The sequence below is a fragment of the Ranitomeya imitator genome, chromosome 3 (genome assembly GCF_032444005.1).
Source record: "Ranitomeya imitator isolate aRanImi1 chromosome 3, aRanImi1.pri, whole genome shotgun sequence".
NCBI lineage: Eukaryota > Metazoa > Chordata > Amphibia > Anura > Dendrobatidae > Ranitomeya > Ranitomeya imitator.
Window position 1 is genome coordinate 757856972 of NC_091284.1, and position 23135 is coordinate 757880106.

The 23135-nt window shown below is 43.8% G+C and overlaps 1 protein-coding gene across 1 annotated transcript in view; it reads right to left on the reverse strand.

Annotated features, from left to right (window-relative positions):
* BRCA2 (BRCA2 DNA repair associated) overlaps positions 1-23135 on the reverse strand; it is a 126118-nt gene that overhangs the window by 60086 nt on the left and 42897 nt on the right. Inside the window, exons 11-16 of the mRNA XM_069758994.1 lie at positions 18559-18657; positions 17983-18052; positions 10197-10498; positions 9494-9690; positions 3417-3604; positions 1374-1544 (exon numbers count right to left, since the gene is read on the reverse strand). Coding sequence (XP_069615095.1) covers positions 1374-1544; positions 3417-3604; positions 9494-9690; positions 10197-10498; positions 17983-18052; positions 18559-18657 — 1027 coding nt within the window. The remainder of the gene's footprint in view (positions 1-1373; positions 1545-3416; positions 3605-9493; positions 9691-10196; positions 10499-17982; positions 18053-18558; positions 18658-23135) is intronic.

The following is a 23135-nucleotide window of genomic DNA, read 5'->3' on the forward strand; positions in this document are numbered from 1 at the left end:
TGAGGCCTGTATCTGCCAGCAGCACTGGGGGGGCATATAGTGACCGGGAAAGCTGTACCTGTCAGCAGCACTGGGGCCATATTGTGACCGAGCGGCATGTGCCCGCCAGCACAGGGGGGCATATAGTGACCCTCGGGGGCATGTGCCTGCCAGCACAGGGGGGGCAAGTGCCTGCCAGCAGCAAATGGGGCATATAGTGACCGTGGGGGCATGTGTCTGCCAGCAGCACAGGTGGACATATAGTGACTAGGGAGGCATGTGCCAGCACAAGGATGGGGGTTATATAGATACCAGGATGAGGGACATATGATTTGTAAGATGGATACTGGCATAAGACAGACCCCCATTTAACATAAAAAAAAGTTCTCTTTTTCTTCACCAAATTTGGGGGTGCGGCTTATAATCAGGTGCGTGTTATAAAGCGAAAAATGGTAAATGGCAGACAAATCTTTTATGAATTGAGCTTATTATAAGTTGTACTAGATAGTGGCCCGATTTTAACGCATCAGGTATTCGGGAATATACATGTCCACGTAGTATATTGTACAGCCCACGTAGTATATTGCCCAGCCACGTAGTATATTGCCCAGCCACGTAGTATATTGCCCAGCCACGTAGTACATTGCCCAGCCACATACTATATTGCCCAGCTACGTAGTATATTGCCCAGCCACGTACGTAACAGGTTAAAAAAGACTTAAAATAAAAAATAAACATATACTCACCATCTGAGGGCCCCTTGTAGTCCTGGCACCTGTGTGCGGTGCACGCGGCAGCTTCCGGTCCCAGGGTTGGATGAGCGCAGGACCTGTGATGACGTTACAATCACATGACCGTGACGTCACGGCAGGTCCTTCTCGTATAGCATCCTTGCCACCGGAACCTGCCGCTTGCACTGCCGAGGACAACGCGACGTCGGAGGGTGAGAATAACATTTTTTTTTTTTATTATTAGTAACAATCTTTTTACTATTCATGCTGCATATGCAGCATGAATAGTAAAAAGTTGGTCACACAGGGTTAATAGCTGCGTTAATGGAGTGCGTTACATCGCGGTCCATTAACGCTGGCATTAACCCTGTGTGAGGGCTGACTGGAGGGGAGTATGGAGCGGGCCATGACTGTGGGGAGGAAGGAGCGGCCATTTTGCCGGCAGATTGTGCCCGTCGCTGATTGGTCGTGGGCGTTTTGCCACGACCAATCGGCGACTTGGATTTCCATGACAGACAGAGGCCGCGACCAATGAATATCCGTGACAGACAGACGGAAGTGACCCTTAGACAATTATATAGTAGATAATTTGCTACTTTGTGCTCAAAGTATACTTTGTTTTTTGTTTTGTTTTTAACTGGACAAGTCTTTTTAATATTCTACCTGTACTTGAGCTGTAAGAGCAGTCTGTCCGGGGTCAAACATCTGCCAGCAAAGATCCTAGGGAACATCACTTCCATGGCTGCCAGCTTCCACACAATCCATCGGTAGTGATTGTACACCCATTCTGGACTGATCAGCTTGGGGTCCACTCCTGGAGTATCACACAAGGTCCTGCAAAGCAACGGGCAATCGTCAGCACGACTGTAGTCATACACAGCCCTCACACCAGTGATTTCCCCTGATAAAACATTTAATAGATGCAATAATATGCACATCATCATTTAGGGAAAAAAATTGTTTCTGTGCAAAACATTTAGCTGCTGACTGTCATTGATTACACATCCACAAGTATCCATCAGCTCCAAATGGCATTGTTCTAATAGCACTGAAAGAATCCAACACAGAAAACTGTAAGAGCAGCATTAGCTTTGTTAAAAAAAAAAAAAAAAAAAGTGAAACCTTCGAAATATAGAAAACTATAATATAGCATATATAGAAAATATACAGCGTGTGAAAATAAGTATTTAACAAGTTACCAATGTACGTAACTATATTTCTAAAGGTGCCATTGACATGAAATTCTCACCGGATGTCAGCAACAACCCATCCAATCCAGACAGGCAAAGAAATCAAACCATAGATGTGCATACATTAAGTTATGTGTAATAATGAGAAATGACACAGGGAAAAGTATTAAACACTTACTGAATTGTAATTAACATTTCGTACAAAAGTCTTCGTTGGTGATGACAGCTTCATGACGTCTCCTGTATGGAGAAACTAGTCGCAGGCATTGCTCAGGAGTAATTTGGGCCCATTCCACACATCACTCCTCACATCTTGAAGGTCCCATGGGCTCCTTTCTCTGAACTCTGAGCTTTAGTTCCTTCCATATATTTTTTATTGGATTCACGTCTGGTGATTGGCTCGGCCATTCTAGCAGATTTATTTTCTTTCTCTGAAACCATTTGATAGTTTCCTTGGCTGTGTGTTTGGGATCATTGTCTTGCTCAAATATCCACCCTCGTTTCATCTTCATCATCCTGGTAGATGGCTGCAGGATTTTTTCCAAAATATCTTGTTACATTTGTCCATTTATCCTGATTCAAGTAAATGAAGGTTGCCGTACCGTATGCTGAAAAATAGCCCCACATCATGATTTGACTAATAGTATGGTGTATTTGGGGTCACATACAGTGCCTTTTGGCCTCCAAACATGGTGTGTATTAAAGCATCCACAGAGTTTAATTTTGGTCTGATTTGACCAGACTATATTCTCCCAGTATTTCACAGGCTTGTCTAAATGTTGTTGAGCAAACTTTAAAACGCGATTTTCGCTCAACAGTGGGGTCTTGCGTGGTGAGTGTGCATACATGATATGGAGGTTCAGTGCTTAACAAGTGTAGATGCTGATTCCAGGTCTTTCTGTGGCTTCCCACAGGTTGTCCTTGGCTCTTGGACAACTTCTGATAATTCTTTTCACTCCTTTATCTGAAATCTTGAGTGGAGCACCTGGTATGGTGAAATTATGTTCTTTCCACTTCCAGATTATTGCCCCAACAGTGCTGAAAGGAACCTTCAGTAGTTTAGAAAGTCTTTTGTAACCAATGCCATTATTATGTTTTTCAACAATAAAGTTGTGAAAGTCTTGAGACAGCAAACTGGTTTTACACATCCTGAGATGTCTTGTGTGGCACCTTGGTAATGAGACACCTTTTTATATGCCATCAGTCAAAACAGCTGATATTTTTCAATAAGTGGTAGGATAGCTTTCTAATTACTGATAGAATTCAGCTGGTGTCTTGACTTTCCATGGCTTTTTGCAATTCTCTTTCTTTATGTGCTCAATACTTTTCTCATTTTTACACATAAATGATTGACAGTGTGGACTGGATGGGTTGTTACTGACATCTGGTGAGAATTTCATGTCGATATCACCTTAAGAAATAGATTTACTTAAAAAATTGGCGACATGTTCAATACTTCATTTTACCTACTGTATGTACTGTATGTATGCATGCATATCTCATTATCAGTTGTCACCTGTAGAACTCCTCTCTGCCTGCGGTTAGTTTATCAGCGGGTACGAGCCAGCCACCATCAGCTATTTGCACTCCACCTTCGGCGAAGAAACTTTCTCTTGTGAAATAATCCAGACAATGAAATTCAAAGTTTCTGGCTTTTTCGCTGTTAATTCCTATATGATTCTTTATAACACCGCATCTGTACAACTGAAACAAGAGGAATATAAGTGCCTAATCGCAATAATATTAAGTATGTACTACACATGTTCCTAGCTGGAATGTAAGCAGCAAGAAATAGACTATTAAATTTAATGTCAAAGCCAGCCCTCCCCTTCCCCCCCTACACACACACACCCTACAGCGCCTACTGAATAGCCCCTATTGAGCCGACAGACTGGGCCACCTCGATTTATATATTTATGCAAAATTCAAACTTTCTGCTGTTTCCAATAAAGCAAGAACAATGTTAATTGCTCAACATGACCAATAAAACAAGTGTTTTCTCCAGATTGTACACTAAGACCTGATTCAGTTTTGAATTTGCGCCAGTGTTTTGTCAAGATTTTTCTGTTTTGCATCTTTTTTTGCACTAAATTTATCATTTCAGTTGCATCTTTTTTTAACACTACTTCATATGTTCGCCTGTTTGTTTTAGTTTGCCATAGTGGGCAGGGTTTACGCTTTCCAGATGTTTCTGCTTATTTGCGAATTTACAAAAAGTCGCAAAATTTGTTGCAAATGTACTCAAGTGTTCCCCCTTCGGAGTGATTTTATGTAAACAAGAATTTTATTTCAGCAATTTCTGCAGCATTTTGCAAAACAGTGCCCCAAAATGGCTAAGGACTGAGAAAGAGGGATTTTTGGTTCTTACCGTAAAATCACTTTCTTGGAGCCTTCATTGGGGGACACAGGTAACCATGGGTGTATGCTGCTGTCGCTAGGATGCTGACACTATGCAAATAAAGATAACTCCTCCCCGGCAGTATACACACTCCGACAGGCACCAGGCAACTCAGTTGGTGCAAAAGCAGTAGTAGGAGCCAGTATAAACAAACTCAATCTATGTACCAACCCAAAACAACGGCCCGTTGGCCAATACGGTACAAAATTAAGGGAGGGTGCTGTGTCCCCCAATGAAGGCTCCAAGAAAAAGATTTTACGGTAAGAAACAAAAATCCCTTTTTCTTTCTCGCTTCATTGGGGGACACAGGTAACCATGGGATGTCCAAGCAGTCCCAAGGGTGGGATAATATGAAAAGAGTTATGTCGGCCGGTGCAAAACTGCAGTATCTTCCTACACAGGCCTGCATCCGCAGAAGCCTGTGTGTGCATCTTGTAGAATTTTACAAAGGTGTGGATGGAGGACCACATTGCAGCCTTGCAAACCTGCGAGTCCGAAGCTTGGTGACGAACTGTCGAGGAAACTCCCACAGCCCAGGTAGAGTGAGCCCTCAACCCCAGGGGAGGATGTTTATTTTGAACATGGTATGCCTCCAGGACCGCCGAACGGATCCACCGAGCAATTGTGGATTTTGAGGCGGGGAGCCCCTTCCGACGCCCTTCTGAGATGACAAACAGAGGATCAGACTGACGAAAAGGAGAAGTTCTGGAAAGATAGACTCGGATAGCCCTGACCACATCCAAATTGTGGAGAGATTTCTCCAAAGGATGAACTGGAGAAGGGCACAACGAAGGAAGGACGATCTCTTCATTGATGTGAAAAGCCGGAACCACCTTCGGCAGAAAGGAAGGAACAGGCCGAAGGACAACTTTGTTCTGGTGTAGGATCAGGAAGGGAGAACAACAGGACAACGCTGCCAACTCAGAAACTCTCCTGATCGAGGTGATGGCGACCAAGAAAGCTTCTTTCCAAGAAAGAAGCGGGAAAGAAAAGTCCCGAATCGGTCCAAAAGGCGTGCACTGGAGGGCGCTGAGCACAAGGTTGAAGTCCCAGGGATCAACCGGAGGATGGTAAGGAGATGCTATATGAGCAACCCCCTTAAGGAAGGTTCTCACCCGGGGAAGAGAAGCTAGGTCTCTTTGAAAAAGAATTGACAGAGCTGAGACTTGACCCTTTAATGTGGTCAGAGAGAGGCTCGAATCGAGATCCGATCAAAGAAAGCCAAGAAGTGAAGACAGGGAAAAAACCATAGGAGACAGACCGTTGTCATTGCACCATCGGAAAAAGGCCTTCCAACGCCTATGGTAGATACGGGAAGATGCCCGTTTCCTAGCCCTTATCATGGTCTGTTTGACACGTTGAGAAAAACCTGCATCCTTTAGGACCGCGGCCTCAACGGCCATACCATTAAGTTCAGAGATCAAGAATTCGGGTGGAAGAGGGGACCTTGCGATAAAAGATCCGGACGATCTGGAAGTCTCAAGGGGACGTCCGATAACATGTTCACTAGCTCCGCATACCAGGCCCTGCGGGGCCAATCTGGAGCTACTAAGAGAACAGGAACTCCATCTGATTATCTTCTTGGCGACCCTTGGAAGCAAGGGGAGAGGAGAGAACAGATAAGGCATCTGAAACTGGGCCCACAAAATCACAAGGGTGTCGCAGCCGACGGCCATAGGATCCCGAGATCTGGATACGAAGTGGGGAACCTTGTGGTTTGTTAGGGAGGCTATGAGGTCAAAGTCCAGCACGCCCCACCTTTGACAAATCTGGTAGAAGACAGAAGGGAGAAGAGCCCACTCGCCTGACATGAGCACCTGATGGCTGAGGAAGTCGGCTTCCCAATTGTCCACCCATGGGATGTGGACAGCTGAAATGGAGGGGACGTGGTTCTCTGCCCACCGTAGAATTTTTGCAACTTCCCTCATGACCTGCGTGCTGGTTTTCCCGATAGGAGGGACTACCAGCGGAGGAGGGCTAGGAAGATAGCCCTGATCTCTAAGAGATTGATCGGGAGATGTGCCTCTTGAGAAGTCCAGCGACCACACCACACCCCTGGAGACTGGCGTCGGTGGTGATGACCTGTCAGCGGAGAGGGAGAAACGATCTCCCGCGCAGAACGGAGGTGGATAGCGTCCACCAAATGAGAGATTGTCCCACATTGAGAGGGAGGAGAATGGGGCGGTCTAGGGAAAGTGGACTCCTGTCCCAAACGGACAGAAGGGCAAGTTGGAGAGGGTGAGAATGGAACTGAGCGTAAGGGACCGCTTCCATGGAAGCGACCATCTTTCCCAGAACCCTCATGCCGAGCCGTAAAGGTAGAGGAGTAGGACCCTTTAAGGCTTTGATGCCCCTCTGAAGAGAAAGGAACTTCTGCCATTGGAGGAAGACCTGGGCCTGAATGGTGTTGAATTCCATGCCCAGGAATTCTAGACGTTGGGTCGGAATCAAGGTGACTTCTGTTCGTTGATTATCCAACTGAGGCGGGTCAACGTGTCCAGAGTGATCTGGAGGTTCTGACCGCAGTCGTGGCAAGACGGACCTTTCACAAGGAGGTAATCGGGGTAGGGGATTACAAGAATCGAAGGATGGCCATGACCGCCGCCATTACCTTCGTAAAGACCCTGGGAGGCCTAACGGAAGGGCCGTGAATTGGAAATGCTGGTCCTGGATCGCGAAACGAAGGAACCTTTGGTGCTGAACACAAATCGGGATGTGTAGGTACACATCCCAAATGTCCACAGAGCACAGAAATTCCCCTGGTTCCAAGGAAGCGATCACCGAGCGCAGAGACTCCATCTTGAAATGCCAAATCCTGAGGTGGCGGTTCCTCTGTTTGAGATCCAAAATCGGGCGAAGAGAGACGTCTTTTTTCGTAACTACGAAAAGATTCAGATAAAAGCCGGAAAACTGCTGGTTGGAAGGGACTGAGACAATTACCCTGGAGGCGAGGAGGGAATCGACAGCCTGGAGAAGCCCTGGGACATGGGAGGGCTGTATGGGTGGACGAGAAAGGAAGAAACGTCTTCCTGGGGGCGCAGAAAATTCTATTTTGTAGCCTGATGTAACGATCTCCCTAACCCAAGCATCGCCAACCACCGATAACCAAGCCTCTGTGAAGCGAAGAAGCCTGCCTCCCACCCTGGAAAGATTTCCAGGTGGGGGTGACCTGTCATTTAGAAGAAAATCTGTGGTCGCGAGGACCGGAAGACTTGGAGGAGCGGCTTTTAGCTCTCCAGTGAGGGGTACGTCGGAAAGAAGGCTTCCTTCGTTCGCTTTGAGAGGAGGGCAAGTCTTGCTGAGAGGCACCACTCGATGAAACGAAGGAGCGAAAGGATTGGGGACCCTTTCTATTGAAGGGACGCCCAGGCTTAGATTGCGGCAGAGAAGTGCTCTTATCGCCAGTGGCGTCTGAAATCATTTGGTCTAGCTGTGCGCCAAAAAGCCTGGATCCTTGGAAAGGCAGACCTGTGAGGGATTTTTTGGAAGCAGGATCTGCATTCCACGCCTTCAGCCAAAGGACACGGCAAATGGCAACAATGTTGCTGTTTACCCTAGCCGAGCAAGCAGCCGCATCCAGAGAGGCATTCAAGAGGTATTTCCCAGCAAGTGAAATCTGATCTGCTAAATCTGCTAGCTCCTGTGCAGGAGTCGAATCTAGAATGCCTCTGCGTAGGGTCTTGGCCCATGCCGACACCGCTTTCGCCACCCAAGAAGAGGCGAAATTGGGACAGAGAGGCACCAGAAGCTTCAAAGGCCGATTTGGTTAAAGCCTTGATTTGCCTGTCCGTGGGGTCCATCAGAGATGCCGCGTCAGGTATGGACAGCACTGTCTGAGAGGATAATCTAGACAGGAAGACGTGGTATGCTGTGCCATGCGTGTGCAGAGAGTGCGCCAGAGAAGGGGTGTGGTCGAGCGAATAGAAACCAGCCCAGAGGGGCGTGGGCCGCCTGAGCATGACCAATACCAGCGCTGGGTTCCATGGAGAGACGTGCCCAGCGCTGAGAAGATCCGGAGAGGGAGCGCCGAAAAGCAAGGGGGCGTGGCCTTACGGAGCGAAGCCCGCCGGATGCAGCGGCAGGGAAGCGCACGCTGCAGGGAAGAAAAGGCGCGCATTTCAAATAATTAGCGTCCGCTATGTCCCCCCAAACGTGTCGCTATAAAAGGAGTGCCCGAAACTGTGGAGAGGGCTGCACAAGGTAGCGCTGCGGAGGCTATGCTTAAAGAAGTTAAGTCCCTATGAAGAGGCAGGACGGACTGACCGACCTCGGGGGAGGTGGGGACAGGGGAATCAGTTTCTCTGTACCTGATCTTGTCCCAGTCGAAGATCACGCCAGGAGCTCTGGGGGAAGGGGGGTAGAAAGGGTCCTGGAAGAGGGGATCCTCCTTCCCACGTCGTGAACCCCTGAAAAGGAGGGAGGCCACCGAAGGTGACCGCTGTCTTCCTCTCAGCCCTCTCTGAAGAGAGGGATGAGGAGGGGATAGGGCGAGGACCGGCCACCAAGATAGTCACCCTGAAACACCCATAAGGATGACAGGGGACAGAGTCCTGCCCAGTGGGTCAATGAGGGTGCGATGTGGATGATACCACACTGCTCTCTCGATCGCATAATGCAGGGAAAACAGGGTGAGAAAAAACTGCACCGTTACCCAGAAGAGAAATCTGAAAAAGAAAGGGGAAGTGATTAATAACATACAACAAAACCCTGTAAGGAAAAATAAAGTGGATCTGGTGTTAAATCCAGGTCCGCCTCCTACAGACACTAAGCAAAAACTGAGTTGCCTGGTGCCTGTCGGAGGGTGTATACTGCCAGGGAGGAGTTATCTTTTTTTATTTGCATAGTGTCAGCCTCCTAGTGACAGCAGCATACACCCATGGTTACCTGTGTCCCCCAATGAAGCAAGACAGAAATAATGTTTTACTCTGCGCAAAATTCACAAACCAAATGGGCCATTTTGATGAATTTTTTTCATAAAAAAAAGTCAGAAAATAACACAGGATAGTTGTGATGTGACCCTGCCCAGCAGCCTCTAACCTTGTTTGCACCAGTTTTATACTGTGCAAACATAGATAGAAGTTTTGTGCCAAACTTTTCTTGATGGAGATTAAAATATCTAAACTATCTGACAGTAAATCAGAATATGTATCAAGCTGTACTAGATGAACAGACTAATAAGTAAAGCAGTTCTGTACCTCGGCCGAAGAATATTTTGTTGGTTGCCTTTGTCCTACTGCCGCTACCAGACTAATCCTGTCGGTGGAAGTGGTTTTCTGCCGATATAACGATCCTTGTTGTGGCTTAATCTTCTGTCTTTGTTTCTTTCGTACTCTCATCTCCTGCATATCTCTGGCATAGCAGATATTTGAAACCAAATCAAAAACATCTGTCCCTGAACAATACACAAGAAAAACAAAATCAGTCCAGTGTTCGCTTTCGTAAAAAAAAACTACACAATATCATCAGAATGATTGTATTGTGTGAAAGTTGTAGAGAACATCCGATCAGTGGGGGTCGGACGCCAGTCACCCACCGATCAGCTGTTCCTACCTCGGGCAGCAGCTGCATGTACACTGTATAGGGAGCTCAATACCACCATCTGTACAGGTTAGTGGCCACTGCCGGGTACTGTAAATCAACCTCTATTTAAATCAATATCAGCTGATCTGCAGCGCCCAGCAGCAGCCACTATCCGGTACGACGGAGCGGTGGTGTACTGCTACGTACACTACTTACATCCAGCCGCCTCTGGAGCTAATCGATGGGGGTTCCAGGTGTCGGACCACTACCAATATGATACGGGTGATCTCTTATCGGTCATCAATATGCTAGTAATGGAAAACCTCTCATTAAAATTTACGTAACATTTCATAATTCCAAACCTAGTTCTTGGAATACCTGATTCATCCTTTTGCAACGTCTCAACTTCTATACAACTACTTATATCTTTGGTGGTGTCCCGATCCTGTCTCGGTGAATTAACCATCCGGTCACATGCAGACACATCAAAGTTCTTCATAAAAGGCGTTACAAATGAGGTAGTAACAGCTCTGGACACACTGTTTGTGTCAAGTCTACAATCTGATGCATCGGGTGTTGAACTGGCTGCTAAAGAGCCTTTGGAGACAATTAATCTGGGCTGTAGCTGGCTCACAGGAGTAGACTTAGATTTCAGGGTTTCTTGTTTTCCTTTTGAGAAACTGCAGAAATAAAAATTGCTAATAATAATATGCAAATACTAACATCTCAGACTCTGGTAATGTTTTTTTTTTGTTACAAAAACTTTTCCTGTGAGACATGATTGTCATACCACTGGAACCAGAGCTTATCAGGTCCCAAGATGTCAACAAGACCAAAGGCCTATAAGTCTTAAAGACAAAATGGTTTGGCTTGACAAGATAGATGACTACTGGTTGGAGCAGACCGTTCCTAAGAACAGGCCTTTGCAAGTCAGGATGTCTCCATTCCATGAATGGTCAGGAGGACTGCAGAGGTAGAGTACAGCTCTTAGCTTTCTCAAGCAGTCCCATCAATAATGAATGCAGTGGCGGTGTGCATGTGAACCCGCCGCTTTATTCCAAAGGGGCATTTTAGATATCTGCACTTGGATCGATGGGGATGGAAACGATCAAATTATCTCCTATTCTGTCACTGAGTTATTGTTGGGAATAACCCCTTAAATCATGTGACTGCGCCAGCTCCTCTTAAACCGCTACCATAACCCTATATAGGCATATTCATGGATTATAAATTCTTTTATACACTTATTTCTAAATCTTAAAAATCAGGTTATAAATCTTGCTTGTAATATCTAAGTTAACCAGAAGCCACGTGTATGCTCCCCAGCTTCATCAGCGCATTGCACATGCCAGGGTAGGTATTAATGACACCGATCCTGCATTGTTGCCAGCCACAGTGAAGTGAATTTGGTGTCACTAATGCCCCTCGTAGCAGGAGACCATATATCTAGGTTCATTGTGCATTACCAGGAAGGCAGAACGTCTCCCTCACACACGATAGGTTGCTGAGCTCTGATGGTGACGTCGCCTGTGTGGTGAATGTTAATCAAGTGAATACATGATCCAAGGCGGGCCTAGTTAAGGAAATAGACGGCCCACAGGACTAGTCCTGACAAATTTGCATACTGCAAGCCAGATTTATAACATGATTTTTCAGACTTGGAAATAAGTACCGTATTTTTCAAACTATAAGACGCAACCCAAATTTTGGGTCAAAATAGCAGAAAAAAAAGTTCAATATGCGAACTCTGCTTCAGGAAAATGGCCGCCGCGATCTCAATCTGCGAACGCGCGGCCTCCTGCGGCCATAGTCCTGGAGCTGCGGGAAGCAGAGAACTCAATTTTCACATGCGCGGCCTCAGGAAGATGGCCACTGCCACCGAGAAACCCGTGATTCACCCGGCTCTGCTGCTCTTCTTGGATACCGGGCCATGGCGTCACCTCACCTGAGGAAGGGACCCTGCTCAGGTGCACGCCGTACCGCCCACAGCACCTCAGCATCACCGCACCTCTGCCGCCACCATGCCTCCTGTGACCCTGCTGTACCCCCGCCAGCCCTCAGGTAAGATACCTTAAATTCGGACAATAAGACGGACCCCCATCGCCATACTGCCCACCGCGCCTCAGCATCACTGCACCTCTGCCGCCGCCACACCACTGCCACAAACAACCGGTAAGCCTGTGTTCGAACTACAGTCATGGACAAAAATTTTGAGAATGAGACAAATATTAATTTTTCCAAAGTCTACTGCTTCATTTTTTCTAATGGCAATTTGCATATACTCCTGAATGTCAGAGTGATCAGCTTAACAGCAATTACTGTACTTGCAAAGTCAATATTTGCCCAGAAAATGAACTTTAACCCCCAAAACACATTTCAACATCATTGCAGTCCTGCCTTAAAAGGAGCAGCTAACATCGTTTTAGTGATTGATCCATTAACACAGGTGTGGGTGTTGATGAGAACAGGGCTGGCGATCAGTCATGATTAAGTAAGAATGACATCACTGGACACTTTAAAAGGAGGCTGGTGCTTGGTATCATTGTTTCTCTTCAGTTAACCATGGTTATCTCTAAAGAAACACGTGCAGCCATCATTGCACTGCACAAAAATGGCCTAACAGGGAAGAGTATCGCAGCTACAAAGATTGCACCTCAGTCAACAATCTATCGCATCGTCAAGAACTTCCAGGAGAGAGCTTCCATTGTTGTCAAAAAGGCTCCAGGGCGCCCAAGAAAGACCAGCAGGTGCCAGGACCGTATCTTAAAACTGTTTCAGCTGCGGGATCGGACTACCAGCAGTGCCGAGCTTGCTCAGGAATGGCAGCAGGTTGGTGTGAGTGCTTCTGCACACACTGTGAGGCGGAGAATCTTGGAGCAAGGCCTGGTTTCAAGGAGGGCAGCAAAGAAGCCACTTCTCTCCAGAAAAAACTTCAGGGATCGACTGATATTCTGCAAAAGGTACAGGGAGTGGAGTGCTGAGGACTGGGGCAAAGTCATTTTCTCTGATGAATCCCCTTTTCGATTGTTTGGGACATCTGGAAAACCGCTTATTCGGAGAAGAAGAGGTGAGCGCTACCACCAGTCTTGTCTCATGCCAACTGTAAAAGCATCCTGAAACCATTCATGTGTGGGGTTGCTTCTCAGCCAAGGGAATCGGCTCACTCACAGTCTTGCCTAAAAACACAGCCATGAATAAAGAATGGTACCAGAACGTCCTCCAAGATCAACTTCTCCCAACCGTCCAAGAGCAGTTTGGCGCCCAACAATGCCTTTTCCAGCATGATGGAGCACCTTGCCATAAAGCAAAGGTGATAACTAAATGGCTCATGGAACAAAACATAGAGATTTTGGGTCCATGGCCTGGAAACTCCCCAGATCTTAATCCCATTGAGAACTTGTGGTCAATCATCAAGAGACGGGTGGACAAACAAAAACCAACAAATTCTGGCAAAATGCAAGCATTGATTATACAAGAGTGGACTGCTATCAGTCAGGATTTGGTCCAGAAGATGATTGAGAGTATGCCAGGGAGAATTGCAGAGGTCTTGAAGAAGAAGAGTCAACACTGCAAATATTGACTTGCTGCATTAATTCATTCTAACTGTCAATATAACCTATTGGTACTCATAATATGACTGCAATTATATTTCTGTACTAGCTGAAGAGCCCGGCGTTGCCTACTAAAGCAGGATGGCACCATTGAAGCTCTAAAAAACTATAGGGAGAAAAATACTTTATCTAAAAAACTAATTAAAGCTGCCAAAAAGGAAACAGAGAAGCACATTGCTAAGGAGAGTAAAACTAATCCCAAACTGTTCTTCAACTATATCAATAGTAAAAGAATAAAAACTGAAAATGTAGGCCCCTTAAAAAATAGTGAGGAAAGAATGGTTGTAGAGGACGAGGAAAAAGCTGACATATTAAACACCTTCTTCTCCACGGTATTCACGGTGGAAAATGAAATGCTAGGTGAAATCCCAAGAAACAATGAAAACCCTATATTAAGGGTCACCAATCTAACCCAAGAAGAGGTGAGAAACCAGCTAAATAAGATTAAAATAGATAAATCTCCGGGTCCGGATGGCATACACCCACGAGTACTAAGAGAACTAAGTAATGTAATAGATAAACCATTATTTCTTATTTTTAGGGACTCTATAGCGACAGGGTCTGTTCCGCAAGACTGGCGCATAGCAAATGTGGTGCCAATATTCAAAAAGGGCTCTAAAAGTGAACCTGGAAATTATAGGCCAGTAAGTCTAACCTCTATTGTTGGTAAAATATTTGAAGGGTTTCTGAGGGATGTTATTCTGGATTATCTCAATGAGAATAACTGTTTAACTCCATATCAGCATGGGTTTAAGAGAAATCGCTCCTGTCAAACCAATCTAATCAGTTTTTATGAAGAGGTAAGCTATAGGCTGGACCACGATGAGTCATTGGACGTGGTATATCTCGATTTTTCCAAAGCGTTTGATACCGTGCCGCACAAGAGGTTGGTACACAAAATGAGAATGCTTGGTCTGGGGGAAAATGTGTGTAAATGGGTTAGTAACTGGCTTAGTGATAGAAAGCAGAGGGTGGTTATAAATTGTATAGTCTCTAACTGGGTCGCTGTGACCAGTGGGGTACCGCAGGGGTCGGTATTGGGACCTGTTCTCTTCAACATATTCATTAATGACCTGGTAGAAGGTTTACACAGTAAAATATCGATATTTGCAGATGATACAAAACTATGTAAAGCAGTTAATACAAGAGAAGATAGTATTCTGCTACAGATGGATCTGGATAAGTTGGAAACTTGGGCTGAAAGGTGGCAGATGAGGTTTAACAATGATAAATGTAAGGTTATACACATGGGAAGAAGGAATCAATGTCACCATTACACACTGAATGGGAAACCACTGGGTAAATCTGACAGGGAGAAGGACTTGGGGATCCTAGTTAATGATAAACTTACCTGGAGCAGCCAGTGCCAGGCAGCAGCTGCCAAGGCAAACAGGATCATGGGGTGCATTAAAAGAGGTCTGGATACACATGATGAGAGCATTATACTGCCTCTGTACAAATCCCTAGTTAGACCGCAAATGGAGTACTGTGTCCAGTTTTGGGCACCGGTGCTCAGGAAGGATATAATGGAACTAGAGACAGTACAAAGGAGGGCAACAAAATTAATAAATGGGATGGGAGAACTACAATACCCAGATAGATTAGCGAAATTAGGATTATTTAGTCTAGAAAAAAGACGACTGAGGGGCGATCTAATAACCATGTATAAGTATATAAGGGGACAATACAAATATCTCGCTGAGGATCTGTTTATACCAAGGAAGGTGACGGGCACAAGGGGGCATTCTTTGCGTCTGGAGGAGAGAAGGTTTTTCCACCAACATAGAAGAGGATTCTTTACTGTTAGGGCAGTGAGAACCTGGAATTGCTTGCCTGAGGAGGTGGTGATGGCGAACTCAGTCGAGGGGTTCAAGAGAGGCCTGGATGTCTTCCTGGAGCAGAACAATATTGCATCATACAATTAGGTTCTGTAGAAGGACGTAGATCTGGGGATTTATTATGATGGAATATAGGCTGAACTGGATGGACAAATGTCTTTTTTTGGCCTTACTAACTATGTTACTATGTTAAATATCTGTGGTTAGTTATAGCACGTCACTTCTCTTATTTTCCCAATCATATCTTTAATTTTCCCCCTCACATCTCTCATTTTCTCCCTCACTCCTCTCATTCCCGCCTAACACTTGTCATTTCGACCTCACATCTGTCATTTTCCGATCACTACACTATTTTCCCTCACTCCTCTCATTTTGCACTCACACCTCTCATTTTCACCTCAGTATATACATGTTTGTCATCTCCCTTATATATAGTATACACCTGTATGTCATCGCCTGTATATAGTATATACCTGTATGTCATCTCCCCTGTATATAGTATATACCTGTATGTCATCTCCTCCTATATATAGTATATACCTGTATGTCATCTCCTCCTATATATAGTATATACCTGTATGTTATCTCCTCCTATATATAGTATATACACCTGTATGTCATCTCCTTCTATATATAGTATATACCTGTATGTCATCTCCCCTGTATATAGTATATACCTGTGTGTCATCTCCCCTGTATATAGTATATATCTGTGTGTCATCTCCTTCTGTATATAGTATATACCTGTATGTCATCTTCTATATATAGCATATACCTGTATGTCATCTCCTCCTGTATATAGTATATACCTGTAGGTAATCTGCTCCTGTATATAGTATATACCTGTGTGTCATCTCCTCCTGTATATAGTATATACCTGTATGTCATCTCCTCCTGTATATAGTATGTACCTGTATGTCATCTCCTCCTTTATATAGTATATACCTGTGTGTCATCTCCCCTGTATATAGTATATACCTGTGTGATCTCCTGTATTAGACCTCGTTAACACGTTATTTGCTCAGTATTTTTACCTCAGTATTTGTAAGATAAATTGGCAGCCTGATAAATCCTCAGCCAACAGGAAGCCCTCCCCCTGGCAGTATATATTAGCTCACACATACACATAATAGACAGGTTATGTGACTGACAGCTGCCGTATTTCCTATATGGTACATTTGTTGCTCTTGTAGTTTGTCTGCTTATTAATCAGAATTTTATTTTTGAAGGCTAATACCAGACTTGTGTGTGTTTTAGGGCGAGTTTCGTTTGTCAAGTTGTGTGTGTTGAGTTGTGTGTGGAGACATGCATGTAGCGACTTTTGTGAGATGAGTTTTGTGTGGCAACATGCGTGTAGCAACTTTTTGTGTGTCGAGTTGCATGTGACAGGTTAGTGTAGCAAGTTGTGTGCAGCAAGTTTTGCGCATGGCGAGTTTTGCACGTGGCGAGTTTTATGTCTGGTGCCTTTTGAGTATGTGCAAGTTTTGTGTGAGGCAACTTTTGCATGTGTTGCAAATTTTGTGCATGTGGCAATTTTTCCGCATGTGCAAGTTTTGCGTGTGGCGAGTTTTCCATGAGGTGAGTTTTGCACTTGTGGCGAGTTTTGCGTGAGCCTATTTTTTGCATGTGGCGAGTTTTGCGCGTGGTGAGTTTTGAGCGGCGACTTTTGTGTTTCGACTTTTATGTGGCGAGGTTGGTGTATGTGTGGTGAAATGTGTGCTGAGGGTGGTATATGTGTTCAAGCTCGTGGTAGTGTGTGGCGCATTTTGTGTGTGTGTTCATATCCCCGTGTGTGGTGAGTATCCCATGTCGGGGTCCCACCTTAGCAACTGTACGGTATATACTCTTTGGCGCCATCGCTCTCATTCTTTAAGTCCCCCTTGTTCACATCTGGCAGCTGTCAATTTGCCTCCAACACTTTTCCTTTCACTTTTTTCCCCATTATGTCGATAGGGGCAAAATTGTTTGGTGAATTGGAAAGCGCGGGGTTAAAATTTCACCTCACAACGTAGCCTATGACGCTCTCAGGGTCCAGACGTGTGACTGTGCAAAATGTTGTTGCTGTAGCTGCGACGCTTCCAACACTTTTCCTTTCACTTTTTTCCCCATTATGTAGATAGGGGCAAAATTGTTTGGTGAATTGGAATGCGCGGGGTTAAAATTTCACCTCACAATATAGCCTATGACGCTCTCGGGGTCCAGACGTGTGACTGTGCAAAATTTTGTGGCTGTAGCTGCGACGGTGCAGATGCCAATCCCGGACATACACACATACACACACACACACACACACACATTCAGCTTTATATAGTAGATGTGATATAAACATCAGACAAACACTAATAAAAACCAGAGGGCAGCAGATCATGTGAAAATATAATTTTTGTGTTATTCTCAAAATTTTTGCCCATGACTGTATAAGACACACCCTCCCATTTTCCTCACAATTTTTTGGGGGAAAAAGTGCGTCTTATAGTCCGAGAAATACGGTATATGCCAGAGCAAGGGTTGGAGGGTAAGCCAATTTTATTACATTTATTTAGAGTAAGCAAATGGGGTTAAAAAAATGATTGATAGAGAACATATTTAAAATAATATGTATGGGATAATGTTTATTTGTTTTTTTTGTTTTTTTTTAATAATGCATTGCATGAAGGCAAAGCAGTAAGGGTTACCAACTCATAACTATATGTAGATCACAAAGAATACACTTACCTGGCAGGATCAGTTGATAATGGTTGTAGGGAAACCTTGTAGAAATACTTTCTTCTGTCCTTTAGATTCTCTATAAGGAAAACATGAGTTTGATTTAAAAAAAAAAAAAATCAAATCTAAAAGAAAATAGTAAAAGATGCAACATGAAATAACCCCATGAACAAGTACACATTTGCAATTTTAATATGAATAAATGCTTAGCAATAATTAAAGAAAATTCCTAAAAAAAAGTATATATTTTTTAAACCTACAGTAAAAAAGGAAAAAAATGTGTGCATGTAATATCTGACTCAGCAGGTTCCCACCTTCCCACAACCGCATAAAAACTAACAAAACGCAAAATAACTGAAGTGGTAGCAGTTATGGTAAAGAATCATGCAACAGTTTTCGGATGGCTTTTCTTACTGTGTATGGCTACATGGTCAGCCAGTGGCTATAAAAGCCAAACCGTGCAGCCTCAAAATAAAGGCAAAGCTATTCCAACAATCCAACCATTAAACCTGATTGACCAGGCATTGGTGTGGCTATGGAACGCAGCATTTAACAATGTATATACTGTATATAAAAAAAACCTGCCATGAGGTCCGCTTGTAAGAGGCCGCAAAGCTGACTTGGACTCATTCGCCAACGATCTGTCAAACTCTGGTAATAGTTGCCTTTTGATTGGTGGTTCTCCTGTATATAAAATATGATAAATGTGTTAACAGGTTACTGTACCAATCCCATATAACTTCCAAAAAGAACTATTTCAAAGCAGAATTCTACAATATATAGTACTGTGCAAATGTTTCAGGCAGGTGTGGTAAAAAATGCTGCAAAGTAAGGAACTCTGCAGGGAATTAGTTCCAAACATATTAGAGAACTAACCACAGATCTTCATGTAATCCCTGATAGACATAAGATTGAGATAATAGCTCTGTGGGGGCCATATCACGACTTCCAAGAATATCTGTTCTTTTCCGCTCAAGATAATCCTTAGGCCTCATTCAGACATCAGGTTTTTTTATGTATTACAAAAGTGGATTAAGTTCCAACAATGATTTCGACCAGACTTATCAGTTTTTTCACTGATGAGATAAATGAAAGTTTCTCCACTTTGTCCTATTTTTCAGTCAGTAAAAAACAGACAGCACAGGGACGTCATATGAGTGCTGTTCGACTTTTTGTTTTTACGGGCCTATAGACTTTTGTCAAATTTTCTCTGACACACTGATCAATATCAGACATGTCGCCACAATTTTGCAAGGACAAGTCAGTCTGTAAGAAAAAAAAAAAAAAAAAATCACAAACATGTGAACAGCCCCATAGACGGAAGTCGCCCATACACACGGTGCGGACTTCTTCATTTCTTCTACCACACTTTACAACGGGGATGTGGAAACCACAAAAAGAACGACTATAATTGGAAAGTTTGCATAAATAAACAATCTTTATTAGAATACACAAATATCTAAAAAGTATGACAACATAGGAACATGATGCGACAAAATGGACAACTGGTGCGAGTCACCGCACCAAACATGCTACCGTGAAAACAAGCAAACCTGCCGACACAGGAAACCTGGATTCCCAAATATAAGATGTACGTAGCGGGGGATAGCCACAACAGTGTGAGAGTGCTTATATAACAGAGGGTGAGATATGCAACACAGGCATGAAGACAGCACCAGGAATAATAAACGACAATTGTACACTGTCAACGTATATATACCACACTGGGTTAGACTGATAACCAACTGTCTAGCAATAAGCTATAATGTCCTGGATAGCCTCCCTATAGCCAATACTAAGGTTGCACCGATGATAGTATGCACCACTCATACACTATTACCCCTATAGACCGGGAGAAACCCATAGTATATGGTACACCAATAAGAGTATAGAACAGCAGACGCTGTAAAGTCAGGCATCACGTACCTAAACAGGGGGACACTCCGGTGTGGCCAGGAAAGGACGGCACGTCTCCCACACTTTGCGGCCTAACGCACGAGTGCCGAATTCTTCTTACAGCCTCATAGATTGCCATAGGAACAAGTGCTATCAGTGAAAAAAATGGCTAACACTCATCGTTGAAAAACTAGGGTGGGAATGAGCCCACTATGAAATTGGTAGTAAGGTTGGAGTCTTTTCCGTGCTGCAGAATAAATGTAAAGTCAATCAGATGTTTCCCTGAAGGTACTGAATGATGGAGGTATCGGATCTCAACATTATCGAGTCGGTGTGGGATTACAAGAGGAGAAAGAAGGATATGTGTGAGCCTAAATCCATAGATGATGTTTGGAACAATCTCCCTGTAGAGTTCCTTCAAAAACTTTGTAGCAGTGTACTTAGAAGAATTAGTTCTCTTTAGAAGACAAAGGGTGGTCACCCCAAAAGAGGATTTTAGTACTTAACGGTTAAATCTCTCCTTGTACCCTTCATGGGAGGAACAATGAAGCATTTTTTCCCCCACACCTACCTAAAACTTTTTCACAGTAATCTACATCACCCTCAGACATATTAAAATACACAAACAATTTACTAATCTAGGTTTCATATTTCTTACGTCTTCTATTTTTGAGTACTAGTAGGTGGGCAGACGTAGTCAACTCTTTGGAGGCAATTGAGAGCCCTTAGCTACTGCAAACACAAGAACCCGTGTAACTTCAGGTAAACTGCATAAGACATTAGGCCAATTTAGACTAAATGGAAAAAAAAAAAAAAAAAAATCGAAAAACGTTAAAATTCTCTGGAAAGTTACTTTGTTCATCCTCCAAAGAAAGGAGCAAGATTGATCAAGACTAGTCTTTTACCAAAATTTAAAAAGAAAAAGCCCAAAGAAATACTCCTACTCATTCGGTAGGCCCAAGATTGTGCCCAAACACCTTGCAATATTTTAAATATCCCCATAAGAATTGATGCATAGATGTGAGGTTTAATAGAACCTTTGTATTATTAGATCAGATCTCACAAATATGCTGCTTCAAATTACTCATGGGCATTGAAAAAAAAAAGTACAAATAATTAAAAAAAAAAGATTTGAAGAGTCTGGAGATGTGTTTGACAAGCTCAGGTCCGGCAGACCCCACAAGACAACTGCTCAGGAGGAACCTTTGTTGGTTAGAAAATTCAAAGCAAGCCCCTTTTCCACTGCAGAAGATCTCCAACAGGCCTGGTCACCTCAAGTCCCTGTGTCAACTAGAAGAGTTTGTAGGATTCTGTCTCGAAATGGCCTCCATGGTCGAATCAGTGCCCAGAAGCCAGCACTAAACAAAAGGCAAATAAAAACCCGTGTGGCATCTGCTAAACAGATGGATGTTGGAAAAGTGGCAGAAGGTGGATTTCTCTTATGAATCTTCAGTAGAATTACACCACAGCCGCCGCAAATACTGCAGGAGACCTACTGGAGCCCGTTTGGATCCAAAATACACCCAGAAAACAGTTAGGCTGGGTTCACATTGTAAAAAAAAAAAAACCCCAAAAAAGGACACATTCAAGAAAAAAAAGGACACATTCAAGAAAAAACACCAAAAACAGGCAAAGATGCTTACCTGTCTAAACAGGCCTCAATACAAATGCACAAGCAGGGTGCAGCGGACCCAAACAAAATAGCAAATGCACAGGTGCGATACCTAATGAAACAGCTTTGCATTCCTTGTGTGAACATGCCACATACAGAGAATTTTATCTTAGTGCATTGGTGTACCACACGGCCAAACCCTTATTGAAGGCTGGCTGTTTCATTAGGTATCGCACCTGTGCATTTGCTATTTTGTTTGGGTCCGCTGCACCCTGCTTGTGCATTTGTATTGAGGCCTGTTTAGACTGTTTTTGGGTTCACATTGTGTTAATAGCAGCCCGTTAAACACATACGTTGTTAACGCAAGTGCCGCTTTGGAAGCACGCTAGCACAGATGGAGCATCTGCTAGCTCTATCTGCGCTAGCGGTGACGGACCTGGAAACGCTGCAGCCCGCGTCTCGGGGTCCGTCACTCAATGACGACACATCGCTAGCGCACGCCCATTGTGGGCGTGCGGTAGCTATGCGCCCGACATTGCATTCAATGGCGGCGTTAACAGACTACGTTACACCGCGTTATGCCACGGTATAATGTAGTCCGTCTAACGGACACGAACGCAACGTGAACTAAGCCTTATATTTGGTGGTGGAAAGATCATGGTCTGGGGTTACATTCAGTATGGGGGTGTGCGAAACATTTGCAAGGTGGAAGGCAATATCAATAGCCTAAAATATCAAGAAGTATTAGCTACCTCTTATATTCCAAATCATAATAGGAGTCAAATCCTCTACAACAAAGTTCCACCAGGCAAAAGAGATAAAGGTGCTCAAGGACTGGCCAGCCCAGTCACCAGACATGAACATCATTGAGCATGTTTGGGGTAGGATGAAAGAGGAAGCTTGGAAGACAAAACCAAAGAATCTAGATGAACTCTGGGAAGCATGTAAGACTGCATTCTTTGCTATTCCTGATGACTTCATTAATAAATTGTATGAATCATTGTTGAACCGCATGGATGCAGTCCTTCAAGCTCATGGAAGTCATACAAAATATTAAATATGACTCTAATAGCACAACTTCATTCAACAATGTTATGCAATATATATTTGCATTTTAAGTAAATCATTTGCATGAATATCACATTACTTTCTGTAGGCGACATAACTTTTGTCTTGCCAAAATCTGAACATTCTGTGTCCATTAACTCATCAATATTTCTGCATCGATGCCAATTTATTTTCTTAACCTAAACCACATTTCGGAGGGTTTCAGCTTTGAAAAGAATCAAAAATCACCACCAGAATTTTTTTTCGGTCGCCGCGACATTGCATTAAAATGCAATAACGGGCGATCAAAAGAACGTATCTGCACCAAAATGATATAATTAAAAAAGTCAGCTCGGCATGCAAAAAATAAGCCCTCACTCAACCCAAGATCACGAAAAATGGAGACGCTACTGGTATAGAAAAATTGCGCAATTTTTTTTTTTTTTAGCAAAGTTTGGAATTTTTTTTTACCACTTAGATAAAAAGTAACCTAGACATGTTTGGTGTCTATGAACTCGTGATGACCTGGAGAATCATAACAGTAGGTCAGTTTTAGCATTTAGTAAACCTAGCAAAAAAGCCAAACAAAAAACAAGTGTGGGATTGC